This window comes from Typopeltis vanoorti, chromosome 11 (genome assembly GCF_054136105.1).
Source record: "Typopeltis vanoorti isolate ZY-2024b chromosome 11, IOZ_Tvanoo_1.0, whole genome shotgun sequence".
Lineage (NCBI taxonomy): Eukaryota > Metazoa > Arthropoda > Arachnida > Uropygi > Thelyphonidae > Typopeltis > Typopeltis vanoorti.
In genome coordinates this window covers 34,668,113-34,692,623 of record NC_143559.1, presented here as the reverse complement: position 1 = coordinate 34,692,623, position 24,511 = coordinate 34,668,113, and the positions used below count along the sequence as shown (strand labels likewise).

General features: G+C 35.7%; 1 protein-coding gene across 1 annotated transcript in view; it reads right to left on the bottom strand.

Annotated features, from left to right (window-relative positions):
* The window catches only part of LOC150101431 (pleckstrin homology domain-containing family H member 1-like), a 335,105-nt gene that overhangs the window by 258,741 nt on the left and 51,853 nt on the right, over positions 1-24,511 (bottom strand). Inside the window, exon 2 of the mRNA XM_090400895.1 lies at positions 20,979-21,268. Coding sequence (XP_090257021.1) covers positions 20,979-21,248 — 270 coding nt within the window. The 5' untranslated portion in view covers positions 21,249-21,268. The remainder of the gene's footprint in view (positions 1-20,978; positions 21,269-24,511) is intronic.

The window sequence follows — 24,511 nt, the reverse complement described above, 5'->3', positions numbered from 1 at the left end:
CCACCACAATGCCCGGATATGAACTCCATTGAGAATGTATGGGACATGTTAGAAAAACAGATCCGGTAGCAAAGTCCTCTTCCGTCAGATGTGAGCCAGTTAAAGGACTGTCTGGTGAACGCTGGTATGTTTGTAGATTTAGATGCAATCTGACAGCTTGTGGAATCTATGCCAAACCACATACGTGCTATAATTCCGGCTAAAGGGAGATTACACCCTATTAAATGGTCTCTATCTATTTCAGTGGCTGGTATAAATACATACCCCTGGCTTTAGTTATATATCCTTTACCTTTTTCACTATCAGAGTCAATTGTTCGAAACTTGAAATTAGCAAATTTCAAGATATATTTTAAGTTCTTGAAAGAACTGGGAGACGGACTGAGTCCTTGACTCTTTATCCCGTCATCTGAATGAAGAAAATCTGCGTGGATGGGGTGTTATTGAGCTAAAAGCTCTAGTCATGGCTGGGTAACGGCAATAGCAGAGTCTTAGTTGAAACTTAATTGGCTGCCAGCATTGCCATCCGCTACCCTGGAAGTCCTAAAAAAGATACTTCCTTGTGTAGCTAATCAAGATATATTTTAACTGACTTTGCGAATCATAAAATTATCTTGCTGTATGAAATAAGAAATGGTAAAAAAAAAAACTAAGAACTGAAATAAATCTAATTTTTAAAATAATATTGAGTTTAAATAAATATATCATATTACATTATATTTTCAAATATATTATTTATATCTTTCTATTTTTATTGTAAATCTCAATTCAAACTTAACATATTTATGGTTCATCTACTTAACTCACACGTCACGATATTGACCGCGTGCGTTTTCATTAACCACTGAAACATTTTATTATTATTATTATTATTTTATTGGTCTGATTGGTTATGTGCTTTTTTTATTTTCGTTTATACTAAGAAATGAATTATCATTTATTTTTGCGGTAGTAGATTTTTAACTTGCAGGTGAATCCAATTACGCATGCGCACATGTTTCCACCTACGTTACAAGCTTCTTCAAGTTTAGTTAAATGTTCTTATAACTAAATTCTGTTTCTCATAATTATTCTTCTTTTTTTCCAACCTTCAAATCATCGAAGCAATTGATGATCCATTACTTTTGTATCTGCGGAATGTCTTAGATTACTTTAAGTAATGATAATAATAATAATAACGGGTTCTGCCTGCGTTATCACGTGGCAAACTGGTGTTTCCACTGCCGGCACGCCATTATTTCAATAAACGATGCTTTATATTATTATTTAGTTGTTTGTGTGAGTTACACGCATCGAAGCTCTAGTTTTACACAAAACTAAAAGTAATTTCTTTTAATTATTTTCTTGTTACTTGGACACGAAATTAAAATATTTGGTTCAGTTGTATTAGACAGGATTGGATGCTTAATCATTATATAAAGGCCCCACAGTCTTCAACTTCTAGAATATTCTAAGTTAGTAGTTATTTCGTGCCTCAAGCGGTCTTGCTAATTGATGTGAAGATGACTTGCTAACACTCCCTCGCCAGATGGTAGAACTCGTTCAAACAATTAAAGCTTTGTACAATTCCGATGTCTTCTTTGGCAGAAAACGTGTCTGTCATTGTACTGCAAACAGATGAGTGCACGTGCTATATCTTTCGCTAATGAATCACTGTAGATTACCTTATTAACATGCTGAAGAAAGTCATTAAGCGGTGCTGAGCCCCCCCCCCCCCAAAAAAAAAATCAGCTGGGATGAGGAGAAAAAACAACAAAAAGAGAGAGAAGGTAGTTTTAGCACACTTTTACTGAGAACAACTTCTAGTTAAGACGGAACTACGCGAGGTTAGTGTACAACACGCGACTCGGAGGGCCAAACGTAATTAAAATATCTCTTCATGGAGCGATGATTAATGACTTGTGCCCCAGATAGGCTCGTGTGACTCGTTTCTCTGTTAGTTGCTATGTTCACTGTTAGGAAAACAAACTGTAGCGATCCAAAAGTAAGAGTTGTAGTTTTTTTTTTTTTTTTCTTTCACAAGTCTAAGTTGTCAAGAGTTTGGCGAAAGAAACAAAACAAAGTGAGTCATTAACTCCCCCCCTCCACCCCGCTTATCAACGAGATTATTACACCATTTCACGTGTGTACATCTTGGCGAAATTTCAAGGAGTGGAAAGCCTTATTTTGAGTTGTAGAAGTAGAGCGAAAGAACGGATAAACGAGACCATACCAACACCTGTTCTAAGTAGCGAGGTTAGAGGTGAGTTCCCATCCGGATCAGAAGCCAATTGTACCCACCGTTCTTTTTATCAACGCCTTATTTATATAAAGGCTAAGGGGAAAACGTAGTCCTGTTTGTCATAACCAATGCGCTCATAATCCGAGACTGTTCGTGTATGGTGTAGATGGTAGCAGTGCTATGATTTTAATTAGTCACAGTGTATAGCATCTGTGACTGTGAGTTGAAAATATTTAAATGCAAGTTCTAGTTTTATTAATATGTTCATAAAACGTTACGATTCAACGTCATGATTGAAGCCATCATAGGTTTCTGTGAACCCAAAAAAAAAAAAAAAAAAAAAAATCAGAAATAAGTGAAAGTAATGTTAAATCGTCTCGTGTGAATGTGCAGGTATTCTCTTCAGCATGATGGACATTCCCAGCGCAAAAAATAAAACGAACAAAAGCGGAATATAATCATGATGCTAATAAAACAAAGAATGGAAACTAAATAAACTTCTGATAGGTTTATGTGTTAATAATATCAGACAAATCCAAATCTATTTGAATATAATTTAATGCAAAATAATCTCGGGTCAGTCCCCCACCCCCACCCCACTTTCGAAGTGAATATAAATCATGAACTTGATTTTTCATCACTCCGAACTTTCAATTCGCTATCCTGCGCCCCCTCTTCTCCCCCATAATAATGTGGACAAGTGTAGTCTAAATGGATTTGACCTTGTCTACCGTCCATCTATTTCGGAGGCATAACGTACGCTCGCGCTATTAATAGTGTCGTAATTATTTTTGACCCACAGTGCATTGTGCTCTTAGTTTAACCCGACATCAGAGGAAATTCGTTCAGTGACCTACTTTATAAGTGGCTCGCGATTGCTTTAAAAAAAAGAAAAGAAAAGAAAGGAATCTTGGAGAGTAAATCTTCAAGAATGACGAATCCGCGATCGATAGATTTCTACAGAATATGCCGAACTTTAAAACATCTGAACAAAGTACGTATTTGATGCATCTTAAAGACACAAACAGGAAGAGTACGAACGCCAGAACGTTCTTTAAATAAGTCAATTTTAAAGGTGAATTCAGTTGATTGTTTGTGGTCGGACATGTGCATTTCTTCAAAAGATTATTTGAAACGAAATTTCTCTTTTAGGCTGATCAACTTTAGAATTTGTATTTGAAAGAAAATTACTTTCGACGTCGATTATAAATGGTAATCATTGATGTACCAGCAAAAACTACGAGAAGCTGAAGGATGAATCAAAAACATCATCCATCTTCATCAGTGCCTTTCTTTATGACCGTTTCAGTTAAGGCCGTTTAGATAAAACAAATGTGTACCAGTTAACACGTGAATGCAGCTCGCATGCATACCAGCTCATAGAAATCTGCACAGGTCCGTCTTCATTATTGAAGAAGATTCTGAATGATGCCAGTTTGAGTGAAATAAACCATGAAGTAATTCAAATGGAATCAACAATGAAGTAATTCCAATGAAATAAAAAAAATGACATAACTCAAATGAAATAAACAATGAAGTAATATTACAACGCCATAAATGAAATAAACATGCTTTTATAAAAACAGATTCACCCTTATACAGAATAAGAATTACCAGGCGAAATTTACATAATTTCTTGTATTTTTGCAGAATATTCTGAAAACGCCTTAAAAGGTACTTTGATATTAAGATTGAAATGTTAATATTGAACCTTCCTGTCGACTACATGGACCCAGTCTTTTATAAGCTAGGCTTATCTTTAATTCCAACTAAAGCTCTGATTTTTTTAAATAATTAAATTTTTACCAGTTTCCTATTCGGTGCATGATTATTCATTGCATTTTGAATTCCCAATTAAACGCTTTATCTGCCTACTTAAATTTCTTTTAATTAAATTTTCAATTATTTCCGCCCACCTTAAACCCCTTAAAATTACTTCCTTAAAAACCACCCATAAAATATTCTGCCTATAATTCAACTTCAAATTACCTCACCCCCAACGCGAAAAACAGCACCTTCGAAAAGCAGTTAACTATAACCCAATCATTTATTTCCCCGCTTTTCTTCTCCCCCCCCCTCCTCAAGCTGAAAAATGTTATTTATGACATAAACTGCGATATCTTTCGGAGATTTTTGTTAAATCCGTCCTCCAACAGGTGTTATTATCTCCCACCTAACGCCTCTGTTATGTTTTTTAGGCTTCCTCCTTACATTCTAATCCTGCAGACTTTATTTGCATTAAGTAACGGGTCAACCTTTTGTTTTCTACCTCTTCTCACCTCTACAACTAATTCGACGAGGCCATAGAATTAGTAGTGCAATGCTCTCTGTACATACAACCAGGAAACTTCTCATATGAACTGCAATTAACGTAACCTGGTCTATAATCATTAGCATCTTTGCATTTTAACATCGTCTGAGGTACTCGGGATCACGCGATATCGTTCGAGTAAATTAGTCATCTAATGTTTTTGGAATTTTAAATCCGACCACTCGTTGCGCTCTCACAGGCATTGACTAAACCATCTGAGTCAACGTTAAGTTCAAAGTAACTCGTAAGGGCTTAACTCTAAAAATAACTGATTATCTAGTTGCGGTAAGCTATGAGAGTGAGCAGCAAAGACATACGAAGAAGGGGCACGGATCTAGTGGCTCTCCACTCTTCATCACTTCAGTCCCAATAGGCCAGCACGTTTCAAATGTGTAGTAACAGGTGTCGATATGAAAAGCCTACACCACAGATTGACGATATCCATAATTTGAATGTTCGAGACAGAAAGAAATATTTCAGAGGTCGGATGAGGTCAATGGCGAGATAATAAAAGAGGCCTCGGTTCACCACTTTTAGGGGTTAACCCACCGGCTACTTCTAAGACGGTAAATAATTTTACTTTCTTTTTAAGAGAAATAATTAAAAATTTCTTTTTAATAAAAGTCTTTAAAAACTGTAAACGGGATAAAAATAAATATGAACATTAAAAATTGTATTAAAAACCAGCATAACGTCGAATAAAAGCCGGAAAATCCAGTAAAACAAGGAAAAACTAATTGGGGAGTTCTAGCACTGCCCCTAATAATGTTGGGGACTGCTTCGATATTAGCCTTCGGTGCTAGAGTTTATTCAAATCAACCCCCCCCCCCTCCTATTTCAGTATAAATCAAATGAAATAAATTACAATGATGATAATAGTGTTGTGTAAGATTAAAAACCGTATAAAATCAGTTATTTTTCTCTGTATGATGTTACGCATTGCTGTTGGCCTTCGCTATTTCCTTACGAACTTCTTCGTCCAAGATATAAAACCGTATGAGATACGACGAACACAAGTCGAGTATCTACGAGTTGTAATATATAAATAAATCTTGATTATTTCCATGTAATATTCATCTCTTGATTTTAGAATATTAGAAACATTTTCATTTATTAAAATATCTGTTCCTTGTTATTTTTAAGAAAAACAGAATACTTTTAGCATATTATGACTTCGCATCGTTCTCAAACTACCAAGCTAAACTTTTCCATGCGACTAATGACTCAAGTCGCTACTGTAGTATTGCTAACTGCTCTTCTTAATACAAGAACCATTAGGGTGTCAAAGTTCGACTTGCTGTGACTTCACTTCTGATTGTAATATTATGTCCTAATGAATACATCTGTCGATGTATGTATTCAGACAAATGTTTTCGACGTTATTCACTGTTGAACATGTAAAAAAAATGTTCCAACTGTCGTCCCCCCCCCCGCTATACTTAACAAATCGCAATTGTATAACCAACCGATTTTGATCAAATTTGAATATTGTTTTTATGTTGCTGAAGGTATCCTTGAAAAAAATTAGCCTAATCGGACTAAATGTGTGTGTGTGGGGGGGGGATGCTTCTTTCTCAGATAGCTCTGCAGAATGCATCGTTCAATCGACCTCTATCAGATTTGGAAAATTCTTTAAGTTGTTTATGCTCTCCTGAGAATTTCAGTGCACACTAGGGCAAACATGAAAGTGACTATTGAGTGTATTGGGGGGAGAGGAAGCATCACCGTATAGTAAATACTACTATAGGTCGAATCGTTCAACTAATTTCGACCTAATGTGTAATGCAGCTATTTCTTACGTTGTTTGGTCTCCTAACAATTTCCGCATAGGAGAACATGGAGGAGGGAAGTGAAATTAAAATGCCGCAGACCACTGCTACAGGTCGTATCATTAACTGATTTTAGCAATTTATTCTAACAGGTAAAAAATGCAAACCAAGTACTGAAGAGAATGGGAAGTTGGCTGCAATTTTATGAGGGAGAAGTTCAGAAATGATAACATTACTTGTTGAGAAGGCACAACCCCTTCTCTCTTACACTGGAGCAATATAATAACAGAAGTAACAACAGTACACCTAATTATTAAAAGTATTCAATTACTAATTAAAACCTTCCACCAATAAAGTAGTCGAGTATCTGATATGATAGTCATCTTTCCCTAGTGCATGACTCACATTTTCGTGAGTTCTTAGATTATGATTAAAGACAGAAATAACTGTGACCTTATAATGAGGAGACTTCATTGTGGAAATTTAGTGATAAACGCTTCGTAAGATGGAACAACATAGTGATACTTATATTTTCATTTCAAAACGTCTTACCATTACTTTTACTCAATTAACCGTATACTCGCTTCCTATATTTAATTTATAATTACTAATTATGAATTTTATATGCAATTAAATAATTACAGTACCATAAGAGTTAAAGGGTCGGCGACATAAAGGGAATCTGTGACAATAACTTTAAAATAAAAGGGAAATAAGGCAAGCAATGAATAAAATTAAAATCGCTTAATAAACTGAGAACGTATTTCGTAGAGTTATTTATTGATATCATCGCAGATCTTAATTGTGTTAGCAGAATCCAATTGAATTATCTGTTGATTACAGCGAGTTTACTGCGACAGTAGTCGTAAAATAATTAAGGAATGTGAAAGCGTCGGGAATTAAAGACATAACGATGGAAGACGTGAAATATGGTCGACAAAGGCGACTAAAATAATTATTAGACGTATTGAGCTGGTGGCAGTCATCTCTGGAGACATACGAGGAGATAATTACTACTGTCTAGAAGAGGGATAATATCAGAAAATGAAGAATTACAGAAGACCATCCGGAGTTGTATATAGAGTAAAAAAAAAAATAGAATTTCACAGGTTTCAAGGATACGGAAGAATCACATAAGTTATGTCTCTGTTATCAACATAACTTCTGATTCAACTATCATTATAATAGAAGAAAAATCTAAAGTTTTCATTAATATCAAGTTAAGGGATTATATCTTACAAAATAAACAAATAATGAGATTCTTGGAAAATATAAACAGCTGATATTGATGGGCAACAAAAACTCGAACAAACGATTGTAGAATTTTAACGCAGTTAGAGAAAATCCCACGTATCATGTACCTTTCAAAAGAACCGCCCATTTATAGAAACTTGAATGTGCTCTACTAATAATGCACACATCCAAATGGAAATCAAATTTCAAGTTAATAATTACTAAAAGATTATTACAGAAATTTATCGACACAATAATCTATCTTTTCAAGGAATTCTCTCCCACAAAATATTCGCATCTCGCTTATCTCCATCAATAAACGAACTCGGAACATTGTTTAGAACAGTGGTTCTTAACCTTTTCGAAGTCAAGGAACACTTTCGATTATAAGAAAAGTGCGGGGAACACCAAAAACATTAGGGTCAAAAAACTAACGATAAAAATATACACGGACTTGCCTTTTATAAAAATTGAACTTATTTTAATGCGATACTTGAGCTTTTTGGCGTTTGCCAGCAATATCGAGTCTAATATGTGATATAGCTACGTTCATCTCTTTGTCTATTTTAGTAAGGCTTGGACAAAAATCCAAAATTCCTCAAGAGCTATTTCAGATAATTTTCAGAGTACGTTGTTCTTCTTCTTGTAACGAAAATTCACAACTCGATGTATTAACTGTGCCAAATGGATTTCGTATCCAGTCATAATTGTGTGTATTTAAGGAAGGGAAGTAACTTGAAATCTTTTCTTCCAATATTGTTAAATGTTCTTTTATAATGGAAATAATTCCCTCGACATTTTTATTATGGAGCGAAGGAAACATATCTACTGTATTTTTTTTCTGATATGCGGTTTTTCCAAAGAGATGCGTTTTTTCTGAAAAGCTGACAGTTTGTCAGTGGATGTCAAAATATTTTCATTTTTCCCTTGGATACCTGCATTAACGGTATTTAAGATTACAAATATCGGCAAAATAGGCCATTTTATCACACCAAATATCATTTTGAAGACATTTTACAAAAGCATCTGTACCTTCATTTAAAAAAAAAAAAAAAAAGCCAATAATTCATTCTTAAGTTCTAAAATTCAGAATAGTACTTTACCCTTGGTTTTACCATCTTATTTCAGAGTGTAAGAGCAAAGATTCGTACTTGACTTCCATAGATATGAAACGTTTTTTTGAAAAGGCGTGTTTTTTAAAGGTCTTGACTTGGTGTAATTTACCATATTTACAACTTGGTCTACTACAGGTTTTAATATTGCCGGTAATGTTTTTGAAAGTAGGGATTCTCTGTGCAAAAAACATAGATATAATATTTGGGTTCATTTTCTTTGCAAGGGTAACAAATCCTTTTATTGAGAGCCCACCATTGATGGAGCACCGTCCGTACAAATTCCTACACACAGCTCCCAGGAAATTTAAACATTTTCTAAATATGACGTAATAGAGTCAAAAATATCTTGTCCTGTTGTACGTTCGGTAAGTTCTCTGCAGCCTAGAAATTGATTCACTACTTCGTTTTTATTAATGAAACGAACGAATCCTAGTATATATGAGCTTTACCGCTAATGTCAGTGGATTCGTCGATTTGTAAAGCAAAATGTTACTGGGAAAGTTTATTGGTAACTGTTTTCTCAATATATTCTGACATATCTTTAATTTTATTCTTTTTATTGTATCGTCCGAATGAGGAATTTTCATAATTTCCTTTTTTGCTTCGTCGCCAAACATAATGTTTACTGTTTCACAACATGCTGGTAAAATAAGAGACTCTGCTATGGAATGTGGTTTTAATTTTACAGCAATTAATTCAGCTACCTTATAGGATGCAAGTTGTACCTAATCAGAAATTTTAACAGTCTTTTTCAAAATATTTTACTTCTTTAACTCGCATGTACAACAATCTCTTGAAATAATCTTAAGTTTTTGAAGCAAGATTGGCGTGCTTCGTAGTGAAGTGTCATGTGACATTTCACTACTTCTTTCATCGGCGGAACACTTGTAACCAGTTTGCGGAACACAAGTGGACCACTGGTTTAGAAAATAATATAATATTTAGAAACTATATATATATATATATATATATAGTATAATATAATTTCATATAGTATATTTCTAATTAGTGATATATTGAATACATAATTTTTGTGTACAGATTGAGTCCTTCATATTTTCATAATGACTCCTATCTGTTTACACCGGCAGCAACAAATCTTGTTTTTAAATGTAATGCAGTACTCTGAGTAACGGTTTTGAAAATGTAGCAATCACGTACTAATATAAACATAGATGGATGGAACACGTTCAAAGAATGAAAACAGAAAGATTACCAAAACAAGCCTTCAAGTACAAGCCATTAGGAAAAAGAAAACCAGGACGTCCTCTTAAACGATTCAACGATGACTTCTAAGGCCGGAACAGGCCACTCTAGGCCTAAATCCTTGATACGTATGATGATGATGACGACGTACTAATGAAAACTATACTGCTTTTATTTGATTTTCTAATCTATTAGAATTTTTTTCTGAAATAATAGTGCAACTTATATTTTACACACATTTCTAATTCAGTTTTTTAAATATCTTATATATTTTTTAAAAAATTCAAAATTATATTATGCGCTTTTAAATATTTTGTATCAGATTACTACAAATGAATTATGAGAAACATTTTATTATGGGGATCTAGGATCAAATACCCTTGGAGGGTAATGGATAGCAATGCTGTAGCTAATGAAGCTCTAACTGAGGCTCGGCTATTGCTGTTACCCTCTTGCCATGATCAGAGCTTTAATAGCTCAATAACACCTTATCCCTACACTGTCCGCTACAGATAACGGGGAAGATGAAAAGCATTCTTGCTTCGCCCCTTTAAGCCAGTCCTTATAAGGACTTTATTATGAATCAAAAATCCTGGTTTACCAGGGGATAGAGTCCTTTTTAGGACTTCCAGGGTAGCGGAATGCTGTAGCCAATGAAGTTTTAACCGAGGCTCGGCTATTGCCGTTACTCTGCCATGACTAGAGCTTTTTAGCTCAACAACACTCCATCTACACAGATTTTCTTCATTCAGATGACGGGATAAAGAGTCAAGGACTCAGTCCATTTCCCAGTTCTTTATTATGAATCAAATTCATCTCACACATACTTTGTTCCAACTCGCAGTCTCTAATTGCTGGAAAGCAAATATATGCTAATCACACTTGCTAACCAGACCTGCCATTTATAACTTAGCGTTGATTTATGTATTCGAACTTTTTTTTTTTTTTTTTTTATAGAGAAAAGTACTAGGATCATTATAGAATTGTAACTGATAACAATACGTTTAAAAGATCAAATATAACATCATGTTAATAAGTATCTAAAATTCCGATAGGTTTAAGTTTTATAAAACAATAGTTCTCACCAATTTTATTGTACAAAAAGTAATTTTAAAGTAATATATTTATAATTCGTTAATTTATATTTAATCTTTAGGAATTTGTCTTTCAAATTGTCTTTATAACATTTAGCAACTTTTAACTTAACCTTCTGTTTAATAAAGATGAAAATTATGAATAAATATATTTGCCGACCTGATTGGCCGTGGATAGTTGCTTTCTTTCCCTCCTACACTGGATTCGAATGCTATTGCGAGTGAGCTTGAATTTCCATGTGATATAGACGTTTGTTAATTGTCATCGGCCTGTGTGAGGCAGCATTTCTAGTTATTAAGAATAAAGAGCAAAATCGTATGTTGTGTAGGACAAACAGTATTACACTACAAACTATGTGACCTTACTTGACCTTGAAGGATCCAAAGTTTGGAAAATAATGAAGTAAATCGTAAATCCTACTAACGAAATGTTTATAAACCCATAGTACATTAGTAATGTGGGTAAGATTCAAGTTAAATAAACCGAAACGCCTTTATCTGAAGCGTGGAATTTTTTGAAGCCACTTCTTCAATAAATAGGATGGTAGTTGTATCACACCGAGCGTTGAAAATCACCCTACCTAAAGACATTCACAGACATTCATACTCATTGTAGGATTTGAACCCATATCGTGTTAGATGGAGATCTGAAGAGATATTCGTTTGGCCAAGAAATTATGAATAATTTTGTGTGTGTGTGTGTGTGTGTGTGTCAGCGTGGATCATTCTGAAGATATATATTTAACAATGAAGGATAGCGATATTGAATAAATAACATGTATGATTTATTAATTAATCAGGTCTGTACTGCATTTTCATTTTTGTTACTGGTCTGTCAACGTCAGCATTTATAAATGGAAGTGTTTTGTTTAACTCAGAGATAACATAGCTCCACTCTTAATATACATGTCAAACCCGACCTACCTCCATCTCTGTAATGCCTTTTTGTGTTGCCTATTCATAAATATAACAATAAAGTGAAATGATATAATTATTTATATGTCGGAGTTCAATTATCTATATGTCGGAGGCAAACGATGACCACAAATTTTACACTCTCCGATGATGGCTTCTTACACATTACTTTAATATAATGTAAGCATAGAAACAGCAGGTAATTACTGTAATTCATGAATAGACGAAGGAAAGTAAGATGTAAAAAGAGCATTACTAAAATCAAGACGGTTCGGTATTGGATACACAAGGATCATACTAAATACTATTGGAAATTTTTCACTTACAAAGCATCCCTAAGATCATAAGTATTGTAAGAAGTCTGTGCATAAGTAAAATATTTCGATTAATATACACAATTTAAACTAAAGCGTTTTATGATATTCTTGGATTTATATATAAAATACCGAACACAATAAACAATAAAAAAAGACAGTAAAATATATTGAAAGCTGTGAGTGTGTTTAGGACATTTCATCACACAATTTTATTATGTCTGAAGCATGCAAACGTCAGTATGGATGCTAAAAGAAAAAAGAAAGAAAGAACATGAGTTCGCATTACTGGTCAGAGCACACAGCAGGGAAGTAGATTGGGGGAAAGGAGGATGAGAGCGGTCTTCGGGGTTTTACTGACAAAAGCTTCACTCATTTTTCTTTCTTTTTTTTTTCGCGTTTGCTTTCGTTTAATAGCATACATTTTAGTGGGGGAGTTTGACGATCGATAGGAATGCATCACACGCAGCCTGGCTGCATGTGTGTATGTGTGTGTGACACCACGCGATCCTTCGCAAAAGCGGGACAAATGGGTTTCTAAAACCTCTCTCCCTCATTACGGGCTGCAAGAGCGGAAATATTTCGCTGAAAAAAAAAAAAAAGAGCAAGTTATAAACCCCCTGTCTCTCATCCCCCGTAATAAAAACAGCAACAAGAGCGTTCACGGGGTCATCACAGTATGTATTGGCAGGGTTCTCTGAGGGATAGAAACTAAAGGGAGACAATGGTCGTGAATCAAGGATCAGTAAAGATCTGAAAACAATATTTTTATAACCCACTTATGATTGGCACGAATGTAGATTCGTTAGGACTATGACACAGCAATTTATGATCGCTGATTTGTATAATTAGGGATAATGATATAGTCCCCTATGTTGCTCCCACCCACGAAAGATTATTTGCGAACCTATAGTACATTTTGTACCGTGAGTGAGCTAAGGTTTTTTTTTCTGTTTTTATCAATGCTATTTTAGTAGTTCCTTTATTTCTTACATAGTCCAGAAATCTTTCTCTAGATAGAACTTCCTCAAGCCACTTCAGGCCTCCAGTAAGCCGGAAGGTCATCTCCCACCTAAGTTATGAGCTTAACTGTTTCCCCATCAGATAATCTCACATTTAGATACTGAATATTTCTTTTTACCTCCATCCCTTCCAACAACTGTACAGATGTTCAATTTTTATAATTAGATAGTCTTTATAAGTTCTTTACTCAACAAACAGATTGCACAATTCTTTTATATATAATTTTTTTTCCTTTGCGAACTAATGACTGTGTATGTGCCTTTCATAATCTTTCTATATTTAAACTGGAAGAACATGGTTTAATCTTAGTATATTATTATAATAAAAGTATATGATTAATAATAATTTATATAATAGAAATATATATTTAAAAAACTTATGAATTAAAAAGTTTTTTTAATTTAAAAATACACTAATATGAAAATTACAGTTATCTCTTATATAAGTGCAAATTTCCTGAAGTAAGTAATGATTATGGAATGTATTGGAAAATTTGATGATTAAGAATGTTAAATAGAAAGAAACGCTAGCATTAGAGGCAATTCTTGTTATTATATTCATTGAGAAAACATAGATCCATTCAAAAGACAAATATTTATTATTATAATTATTATATAATATATTATATATGTTATAATTATTATATTATATTATACATATTCATTGAGAAAACGTAGATCCATTCAAAGGACAAATATTTATTAGTATATTTATATTATATTCCTTTCCTTATAAGGACTGGCTTAAAGGGGCGAAGCAAGAATGCTTTTCATCTTCCCCGTTATCTGTAGAGGACAGTGTAGGAATAAGGTGTTATTGAGCTATTAAAGCTCTGATCATGGCAGGAGGGTAACAGCAATAGCCGAGCCTCAGCTAGACTTCATTGGCTACAGCATTGCCTTCCATTACCCTCCAAGGATATTAATTATTAATTACCGACCTGATTATATTATATAATCATAATCAGGTCGGTTATTAAAGGCAAACTAATTTCATAATCACTTATTATACAATAATAAAAATGGTGTTTTATTGGGATAATATAGAATTCAGAAATATATGGTGAATAATCCACAGATATAACCTATTTATTTTTAATTATATCTTCTTTATATTAGCATAATATATTTTCATATAATATATTTTTATATAGTATTTACATAGTTATAATATCTCAAACAGTAAACCGATCCTGAACATAATCTGCAGACATAGAATACTATTGGACAAGGAATACAACGGATAACCACCTACTTTTGTAATAATTACCTAGTAAAGCAGCACTGCTACCCAACCAACCATTAGGCTGAGGAGAAACACACATACATTCGAATTATTGTTAGTGTTACTATATAATATAATATATTATGTTATTTTATAATATTATATATTATTAGTGTTATTATATAATATATTAATAATGCAAGTGTAATATAATGTTCTACTTGGATTATTATAGTATAAAATAAGTGCACATCAATTAATATCAAGTAAGTAGTATTATTTGTGTTATTATATCATATATGACATCATAAACTAATAGCATTGTTTGTGTTACTTCTTCCTATTTTCATAATATTTTATTATATATTAGTACTCTAATTTGCATGATATGAGTTATTTCTTATTCTAATTTGGATTATATTCCTTAGAGATAAATAATATTTGGATTATAATGTTATATAAAGGAATATTTATACAATAATATTATTTTTTAATATTGCGTTATACAAAAAAAGACACCATTTTCATTCTTGCATAATGAGTGTATATATAATAATTGAACTGCATAACATGATGCTTCCTGAAAAAAGGTCCTTTTTAGGACTCCCAGGGTAACAATTAGCAATGCTGAACCGAGGAAGTAAACTGAGGTTCGGCTGTTGCTGTTATCCTGGGTGTGAGTTTTTGAGTTCGCTCCCTTACTTATGGTTTTTGCCTTAAGGGAGCACCTTGAGTTTCCGGGGAGGGTGTTCTCCGGCAGGGCCCGCTGAGGGGTTCTTGTCGGTGAATTATTTTCCTCGGAATTTGAGCGGTTCTGCTCAGGAGTCGGGGTGCTAGGATGGGGCGGCCGACACTGAGTGGAACCAAAGCTGAGCGGTTCTGCTTAAACGGGGAGCCCGTCGGGGTGCTTGGACGGGGCGGCCGTCAATGAGTGGAACCAACGCTGAGACATGGACGGTCTTTCGCCCACTATGGAGTGGCCTAGAGATCGTCCGATTTTTTGAGATTTTACCCTTTACTTACTAATCAGGGTAACAAATGGCAATGCTATAGCCAATGAAGTTTTAACTGAGGCTCGGCTATTGCCGTTACCCAGCCATGACTAGAGCTTTTTAGCTCAACAACACTCCATCCACACAGATTATCTTCATTCAGATGACGGGATAAAGAGTCAAGGACTCAGTCCATCGCCCAGTTCTTTTAAGAACTTAAGAACATGATGCTTCCTCATGATGGATCATGAGGAGCCTATGAATATGAATAATAGAAACATGATGCTGTAGTTATAATTATAATTAATCTCTTAATTATATGTAATGCAGTAGTCTCTTACTTAATTTTAATGTTAAACTGATTACAGAGTTTGCGCAGAGGCAATGTTGTAGCTAATGAAGCCTTTTGGCTAAGATCGAAGTGTAGTATCTGTGCATGGCCTAGCCTGGCGAATAGCCTACGGAAGGCTCCCGGTGAAACAGGTTAAATCCCGGTGTGTGTGTATATATATATATATATATATATATATATATATATATATATATGTACCCAGTCCGTGCGACCCCTTCTGTGATGTCTGCCGAGGCGTGGAAACGGTGGAGCATTTTTTTTATTTTTGCCCACCAGCCCAACGCATCTGGCAGAGACTAAGCACAGCATTGGGAATCCCGATGCTGTCACTAGAAGAGGTCGTACGTCTACAATTCCCTCCACCGGTCAACAAGACCCAAAAGTTGGCTATCTTCTTAATCAACGTATTAAAGTATCACATCTGGAAGGTAGGAAAAAATCCCAGGTACGGGACGCAAATTTAATGTACGCAGGAATAAGGAAAGGTTTTTTTTTTTTCTATCTATCTAAATTTCTTGCTCAAGAGAGACATCTACTAGGAGACTTTAAATTTGTGAACAAATACTGCAAATGACCGAAAATATGCTTTCCCATACAGGGACACATCAAGCCCTGTATATTTCTCTAGAATCTACAAAACCCCACCTAACTCTCTCTAGGAAAAGTAATAAGTATTCTGTCCTTCCTCGCCACAAAGCTTTCGCTGGCACGGTTTCTCTTAGTCCAAACAGGGGGGGGGGGTAGATCTGAGAACCCGGGATGCGAAGGCTTACAGCGAGGCGGTGCCGTTCCCTGTGAGCGGCATCTCCCGGGCCAGATTCAACCCTATTTTTGAGTCCCAATGGTACCAGGTCTGTAAGTTCTTCACGATGTTCTTATTCAATTCAATTTACCGGACCTTAAGCCCTTAAAAAAAAAATCGAGTCCGCACCTTAAGTTCGAATCTTATGGTAAATTTATATATCCAGTCTGGACCATAAGTTCTCAGACTTTCAATAACAGCAGCAAACTTTAACAACCTTACAAAAAAGCTATTATACTTAGTAATAAAAATTGCGAATAAACATTTAGTCTGTAAAGTATCGTTCCAAAACAGGATCAATGGATATCCTCCATTGACATCTTATTAATTTATTAAATTGGATAAATTTATATGTGAATTTTAGACAAAATTTTATGGTTAACTATTTTTATTTATTTATTTTTCTGAACAGATGAAATGAGATATGTGTTACAGACCAATTAGCCCAAACCCATAGGGTTGAACGACTAAACAGGTTGACTGAGGCCTCTTTTACCTTGCATTACCTCCTCTCTTACTGTCTGCTGATCCTCAGCATTCTTTATTCTCCAAAGGCCGACGATGAGAGACATGAACTCCCATTCTATCTGTTCTTAACAGGCTACTAGCGTTTTGTAGTATCTGTTCTTAACCGTTAATATCGGTACGAGTCCCATCGGGATTCACGATATTTAATCGGAAATTTACAGATCTTCCTAAACCCCGGACTGGGGAAATATCAAATACTTGGTGGTGGGAATAGTTAGCCCCCCCCATATCTGATCATGCCCTCCATTCTGCCGCGTGTGCGTACCCTCGGAAATGAGGTTGACGCCACAATACCGGCAAGGGCGATGGCGATAGCTATCATAGAGCACGTTGGTGCAGAGAACATTTTCGGATTTACCCCTTACGGGGGAGGAAGTTACCAGGTGGTGACCAAAAATATGGAGACCAGAGAAAAGCTTCTCCAAGGGTTTGACTGTGGTAAAGTAAAAGTATCTCCCTTCATGGTTGGGAGCATCCTGAGAATCCTTAAGATACCACGATTTCCCCTAGAATATGCCGAGAACAACGATATAATCCGTACCGTATTCTCTAAGTGGGGAGTTGTACGGGAAATCCAGGTTCACAATGACGCCGCCAATCCCGAGTGGAAGTCAGGGGAGGTAACCATCTCTCTTGAAATGAGGACCGAAGTTCCTAACTTTGTCCTCATAGGATCTGCCCAGGTAATGGTAAATTACCCAGGCGTCAAAAAGCAGTGCTTTAGATGTAGTGCCTTCAATCATCTTGGGGCAGACTGCCCTCGCATAAAATGCAAGAACTGCCTAAAAATTAGCCACAACCAAGAAAAATGTGAGGCAGCTTGTTTGAAATGTGGGGTCACTGACCACAGAGTCGACACCTGCCCATCCAGAACCCTCGCAGAGAGGATGGGTGGTGCAGTCACATCAGCAACAAAACTAAGTAATGAAAAGGTCACAACACAGGAAGAGTTTCTGCCTCTTGAGACCACTCCTGAATATTGCCCCATGTCTAAGACAACGAAAAGGTCCCGTATGGGAGGGAAACCAAACCTTCCAGAATTGCAGAGACCAGCAATACGATCCCAACAAAAGAGACTGACAATGCAGAAACCATCATGGTAACTCCCACGGACGAAAGCGGAGCTACCACTGCCAATATAGACATCGCCAATTCAGATACAGTAGAAGCTGAAGTAGAGATGGAGACGAACACCAAAACTTCCAAACGGCCATTAACAGCTGACAAATCTCAAAACAGCAAAAGTATCTGAAACTGAACACCCAGAAGTCCCTCATGCAAAAGCAGGGGAGACTCTAAGACATCTCCTTAGAGGTATGCCGAGGGTGACAGAAACGTTCAACGAAGCAATAAATAAAGTAGTAGAACCTGAACTCCTCCTCACAGGAAAATATGGACCCGACATCGTCAGTGCGAAATGGGGTGACCTCTTCGTTGATGACATCAGCAAAATCACCCCTGAGCAAGTAGAGGTAGCCCTGGATATAGACGAGGAGGCAGCTTCGGCGTTCTTCATAGCTCTCTGCAAACTAGACATGGCCAAGGGAAGTGAGGTGGCCAAAAGAATCATAACAGCCCACAACAAAAGAAAGGAACAGTAACCACCTTGTGGATTTTTCTACTCAGCTTCACTGGTTTTTAGCTCCCACAGGTGGGGGAGGACCTGAGAACCCCAGCGGCGAAGGCTTAAAGCGAGGCGGTGCAGTTCCTTGTGAGCTGCATCACTCCGGCCAGATCCTTCCTCCACCTCTAAGTTTACCTTTCCATTCCTTCTCCAGTTTTTTTTTCTCTGCACTTCATTTTTTGTTTGTTACATGTTTCCTTTTTAGGATTTTTCCTTTTTTTTAAAGTGAAAAATCAACGACCGTTTTAGAAACGCCCCTGGGGGGCAAACAGCTAAAACAGGTCAACTGAGGCCTCTTTAACCTACTCTATTTCTATGCACTCTATCTTTATTTCCTCTCCTACTATCTGCTGACTCTCAGCCTATCTTACTCTACAGGCCAATGATGAAATTTGTTGAACTCACAAAATATATATATAATGCTGTAGCCAATGAAGTCATTGGCTACAGCATTGATCATGATCAGAGCTTTAATTTAATAGCTCAATAACACCTTATCCCTACACTGTCCTCTACAGATAACGGGAAAGATGAAACGCATTCTTGCTTCGCCCATTTAAGCCATTCCTTATAAGGATTTTCTCTTTGTAGCGTTACGTTATAATATAATAAATGCTAATTTCAAAATAATTTGAAATGCATTTATTTATTTAGTTTCAGAGAATTATACAATATATATGCATATCAGAATATCAAATTTAAGTTTGAGATAATTATACAATATATATGTGTATATCAGTTGAATAGTATTATTTGCAGATGAGATTTAAGTTTATGAGAACATTATCTGTATGCGAGATATGCTAATAAAAACTTCGTTATTTGTCTTGCATAATATGCGCGTATTAGTTCTTATAGTCCATATAAGGACTGGCTTAAAGGGACGAAGCAAGAATGCTTTTCATCTTCCCCGTTATCTGTAAAGGACAGTGTAGGGATAAGGTGTTATTGAGCTATTAAAGCTCTGATCATGGCAAGAGGGTAACAGCAATAGCCGAGCCTCAGTTAGAGCTTAATTGGCTGCAGCATTGCCATCCATTACCCTCCAAGGGTAACAGTTCTCCTCATCCAATACTCCATTTTGTGTGTATTTGAGTAGTATGATTCTGCATATAAAATATTTATATGTGCATATCGACTGTGTAATAACACTATTTGCGTAGGATATATATATATATATGTTTAGTGCACTTCCAAAAGGCACTCACTATAAATAAATTCATAAATTCGAAGAATTTATGAATTTATTTATAGCAAGCTTAGCAATTGAAGTAAATGTAACCAGCAGTTCAATTTTTCCTTTATATTGTATTCTCTTAATTCGTAATTAAATTGTTTCTTTATATTATTTAATCGTATATTAATTTATTTCAATTTAAATAAATAGAAAAATGATCAATCTATCATTTGAACCTTCTGAAATGCATAGTTTACCAATGCACCCATTATTATTTCTTATCCTTTATATATTAAGCTACACAGCATTGATTTCCACAGGTTATGTAATGGATGGAGAATTAAACTGCATAATTTTCTAAACTGGAGTTCATGGTTTTCGTTTCTATTTCTATTTATATCACTATTTGACGTCCCGCTTATCCTGCATATCCTGCATATTTTATCTCCGATCGTTAAATTTGACTCGACCATTCTAAGTGTCTTCAACATGGTAAATCACCACTACCAAGAGGGAGTTAAAAGCAAATCTAATAACACGAAAAAACATTTAGATAAATACGTACATATATATACATATAAGTCAATATACAACGGATGTCTTATTCGATTACAATCACATATACATCGCTAGCATGTGTTACTGGATCTCTGTCATGAGAGAGAAGAGCGTTATCTGTGATGTATTAGATTCGATTTCATGCTTCGGCGATGTACTGTTTGCGTATATATCTGTACAATGAATGCAACGTGATTATCCCCCCTTATAATTCACTTCAATAGTAAAGCGTTAGGCTTAACGAAAACATTTGCTTAGCAACGACACAGATCACATGAACTATCGGCACGCTACTTTAAGGCTTAATTCAACTGCTTCCGGGTAGGCGGCGGTGTGTGTTGGTATAAACAATCAACCATTTAATGCTAGACAAGGGCTGTCGTAGGCCTACTTTACCGGATGCGAAACGGGAATGAAAACATCACATTCGCGCTTTCAAATTTTAGGAATGCAATTCGACATAGAACAGGAAAGATAACAGAAGCGAGAAAAAGAAAAGTAGAGTAGCCATTACGTCCTACCTTGCCATGCAAGGCTTCCCTGATCCTGGCCGTCTGATCGCGGAATCTGTGAAGAGCCATTTCCAGCTGAAAGCAACGTTCCTGCCAATCGATCTCCATGTCGTCCTGCCACACGGGGGCGCTGAGGTCACTCCTACAAACAGGATTGTCTCCGTCTTCCTCGTCGTCTTCTTCGTCGCCCAGTAGTGAGGTGAACAGAGATGAGGAGTGCGGCAACCGATCATTTGGTGGCGGGGGCGCCGGAGGGGGTGGAGGTTCCGATTCGGACATTACGCACGGCTATTGAATACCTGTAAAAAAAAAAGGGGGAGAAATAAAAAAAAAAAATCAGCATTTCATTGTATTTTCCAAGTCCTCCTGTTTTTTTGTTTTTTTTTATAACATCAATAATAATTTAAATTATGAACAAACACGTGCAGATTTATTGACCAAGTTAATTCAATGATTAAACGAATGAAAAAAAAAAAAAAGGTTTTATGAGAGATTTGCGCATTAGGAATTACGGCAATCGATAGTTTAGTTCTCTTAATACCCCTCATTTAATTAAAATATCTCCAGACAAGGTCGATATTCTCTCTAGGCGATACTGGAAGATGAAAAAAAAAAAATTTAAACAAAAAAAAAAAAATGCATAAGTATCGTAATTGATCAAGTTGCGTGAGTTCACGTCATTAATTTGCGCGTATTAGTTTAATTTCTCTGCAGTTGCAGTGTTGAAGATACAGTACAGTGTCATTCATAGGAATGATCTAATAATAAACATTGTTATTCGTAAATACTCTATCGGAATAATAGTACACACCACACTTCTGATCTAGCTTCAATAAAGATGTAAATACAGGAAGCTAACACGTGAAAATAAAAGACACTAATATAGACTACGCAAAATAAATAGAAAAGTAGCTGTTGTATAGTAAAAAAAAATCAAACGTTGGGAAAGAGGAGAATTAGTTGTGTTTTATTAACAAATTTGAACTTTCTGCCAGATTTTAGTAATTTACAATTTTATATATTAATCTTACAAATACGAGAGGTTGCAAAATCTACAGCTCATAAAGTTTGTTGTTTATGGGCGGATGGGAGTAAGAATAGGTTAAGAAGAACGTAGGACCTTGTTGTTGTGTTTCTTAAACAAATGAAATTGTAGTCCTTGAGGAAAATGGTGTGAGAAAGGCTATTGTATGTTGCCTACTCATGTGCTTACATTATCAGAAAAAAGTGGAGGAATCATAGTAGCTATTGCTTTGAAAACACGTACAGAAATAGGATAGAAACTGGTATAAAAGATGAAATAACTACTATGATTCCTCCACTTTTTACATGAGATATAAAACTATCTATATATAATCCAAAAATCCTGCTCTAGAGAAGAAATATGAAATAATAGAAAGAAATCAAACCACTTCAGTTCTCCAGTAAGTAATGTGGAAATGTCGCACAGATTCTCTTTAAATGTTCAACAAGAATAGAAACATTTTATAAACTGATCCGTGAAGATGAAAAATCTCATCTCATCTTCCATTTTCCTTGCGGTGTCGAGGGTTAATTAATCATCGGACCTCAAACCGTTCACAGGATAAGGTGGTCAGCCGTATGCCCCGGCGTATCGTACGTAGTGTTGAGTTCTCAAGGCCGGTTTACCTGCTTTGCGGGATGAAAAACCCCAGATAAACTCGGAGAAAAACCCTACTGTCCACGCCTAAGACCAGCTAACTTGGCTATGGCTGAGGAAGATCCTTCAGCTCCTCACTTCTAGATGAAAAATCATCAGTCAATTAAACAGTTGGTGGATTAATGAAAAAACAGTTCGTGATATGTCAACCTATAAATGACTTAATGGGATTCACACTAGACCAGAGGGCGGCAACGCAGTGAATCTTTAGTGCGCCCTCAGAGAAATTATTGTAAACTGCTTTGGAGCTCGCAGCGGTAATTTTGCATCGTAGATCGCAGTATATCTGAGAGATACATTCATTACTAGTATGTGCTAAAATGCAAGAAAACATAAAGAAAAAACACTGCAAATATAATACATGATTGTACAAATTAAGTGAATATTGAATCCAACATTATTTCATAGCCGAATATAGAAACTACAACAGTTTTGTGCCGAATATAGTAGAGTAGTGAGAGCGGTCGCATTGTTACGTCCCTATCTTACGATTTTTGTTTATCTTGTTTTACAAACTGCCTTCGTCTATATTCTCCTAACTTCTACTTTCAAAACATCATCAAAGTTTCTACCAATATCTGAGCTACTGTTCCCCGTAGTATCCCTAGTATTTGTATTTTAACTGCGCCCTTTGGGATATTTAGTTTAAGTTATTTTGTACATAAACAGAGAAAGGAACTTAAATATCTGATATTGCAGTCGTGACACTATTTCTCGTTACTCAACATTAATTCTTTAAGCTTCTCGTTTCTTAACATTAATTCCCCGCGTGGTTAGGCTCGAATGTTTCTAAGCGGTGCATTGGATATAGCAATATCAGACAACTTTCTTCATCATTAAATAAAAGGTTTATTACTTCTCTAAGCATGGTACATATCAAAATACTTAACTAAATTACTTACACACTAAAATTAGCTTAATACAAGTAGTTGGGCTATGATTCGACAAGAGTTACTACGATCATGCCGCCACAAATTTTCATACAAAACACGAAATCACTTAACATGGAATAATTAGATCACCACATATCATTAGGTTATTCAGCTTCAAGTATACTAACAAAGATATTAGGTATTCTAGCACATACTTATGACAATTCCGATTCTCTACACATCACACTAGGCATTCAAATTCCTCAGGCTACTTGATTACTCAATTCGCACTCATCTAATTCAATATTAACAAAACCATTTACTTCATTAATACACAGCTATGTCATTAACTTTCCTTTTACAAAGTAGTAGGCACTCAAGATTCTTAGGACAATTAAATATTCACAAATTATCAACACTAGCTAGTTTACCCTTTTACACTCTCTATCAAATTCTAAAGTCCTATTATAATTTCTCCCTAATCACTTTAACAGTTCCGAATTATGACAATGGTACCTATCACAAACAACTCTTAGTTAACATAAGACAAAGTTCACAATACCTTTCTTTAGCTTCACTTACGGGCCTTTACCTTCTACTGAACGGACTTGCTTGTATAACTTCTTGCAATTCAGGGCTGTATGAACATCTGCGCCGCCGGCTGTACTATCCGAAACGAGTACATCGATAATTTCACAGCTTCCTATGATTCTTTAGTATATTTCGCTTCCTACATAGGAATACGGGAATAGCCTTCCCGCTCACCTTCGATTCCTTGTTGTCCCATGAGGAATAAGCCATATCTCTCCACTCAGGAACACCGTGAAGTCCACTCGAAAACCAAACTAAAGCCCAAGAGAGCCTACTCCTCGAAAAAAACCAAAAGCTAAGTCGAGTCCCCTTTCAAGTCCCCAAGGGGGGGGGGGTACCAACCCTTTTATAGCTGCTTCCCTAACGGCGCTCTTTCTTACTTCCTTTTCCCACCTCCT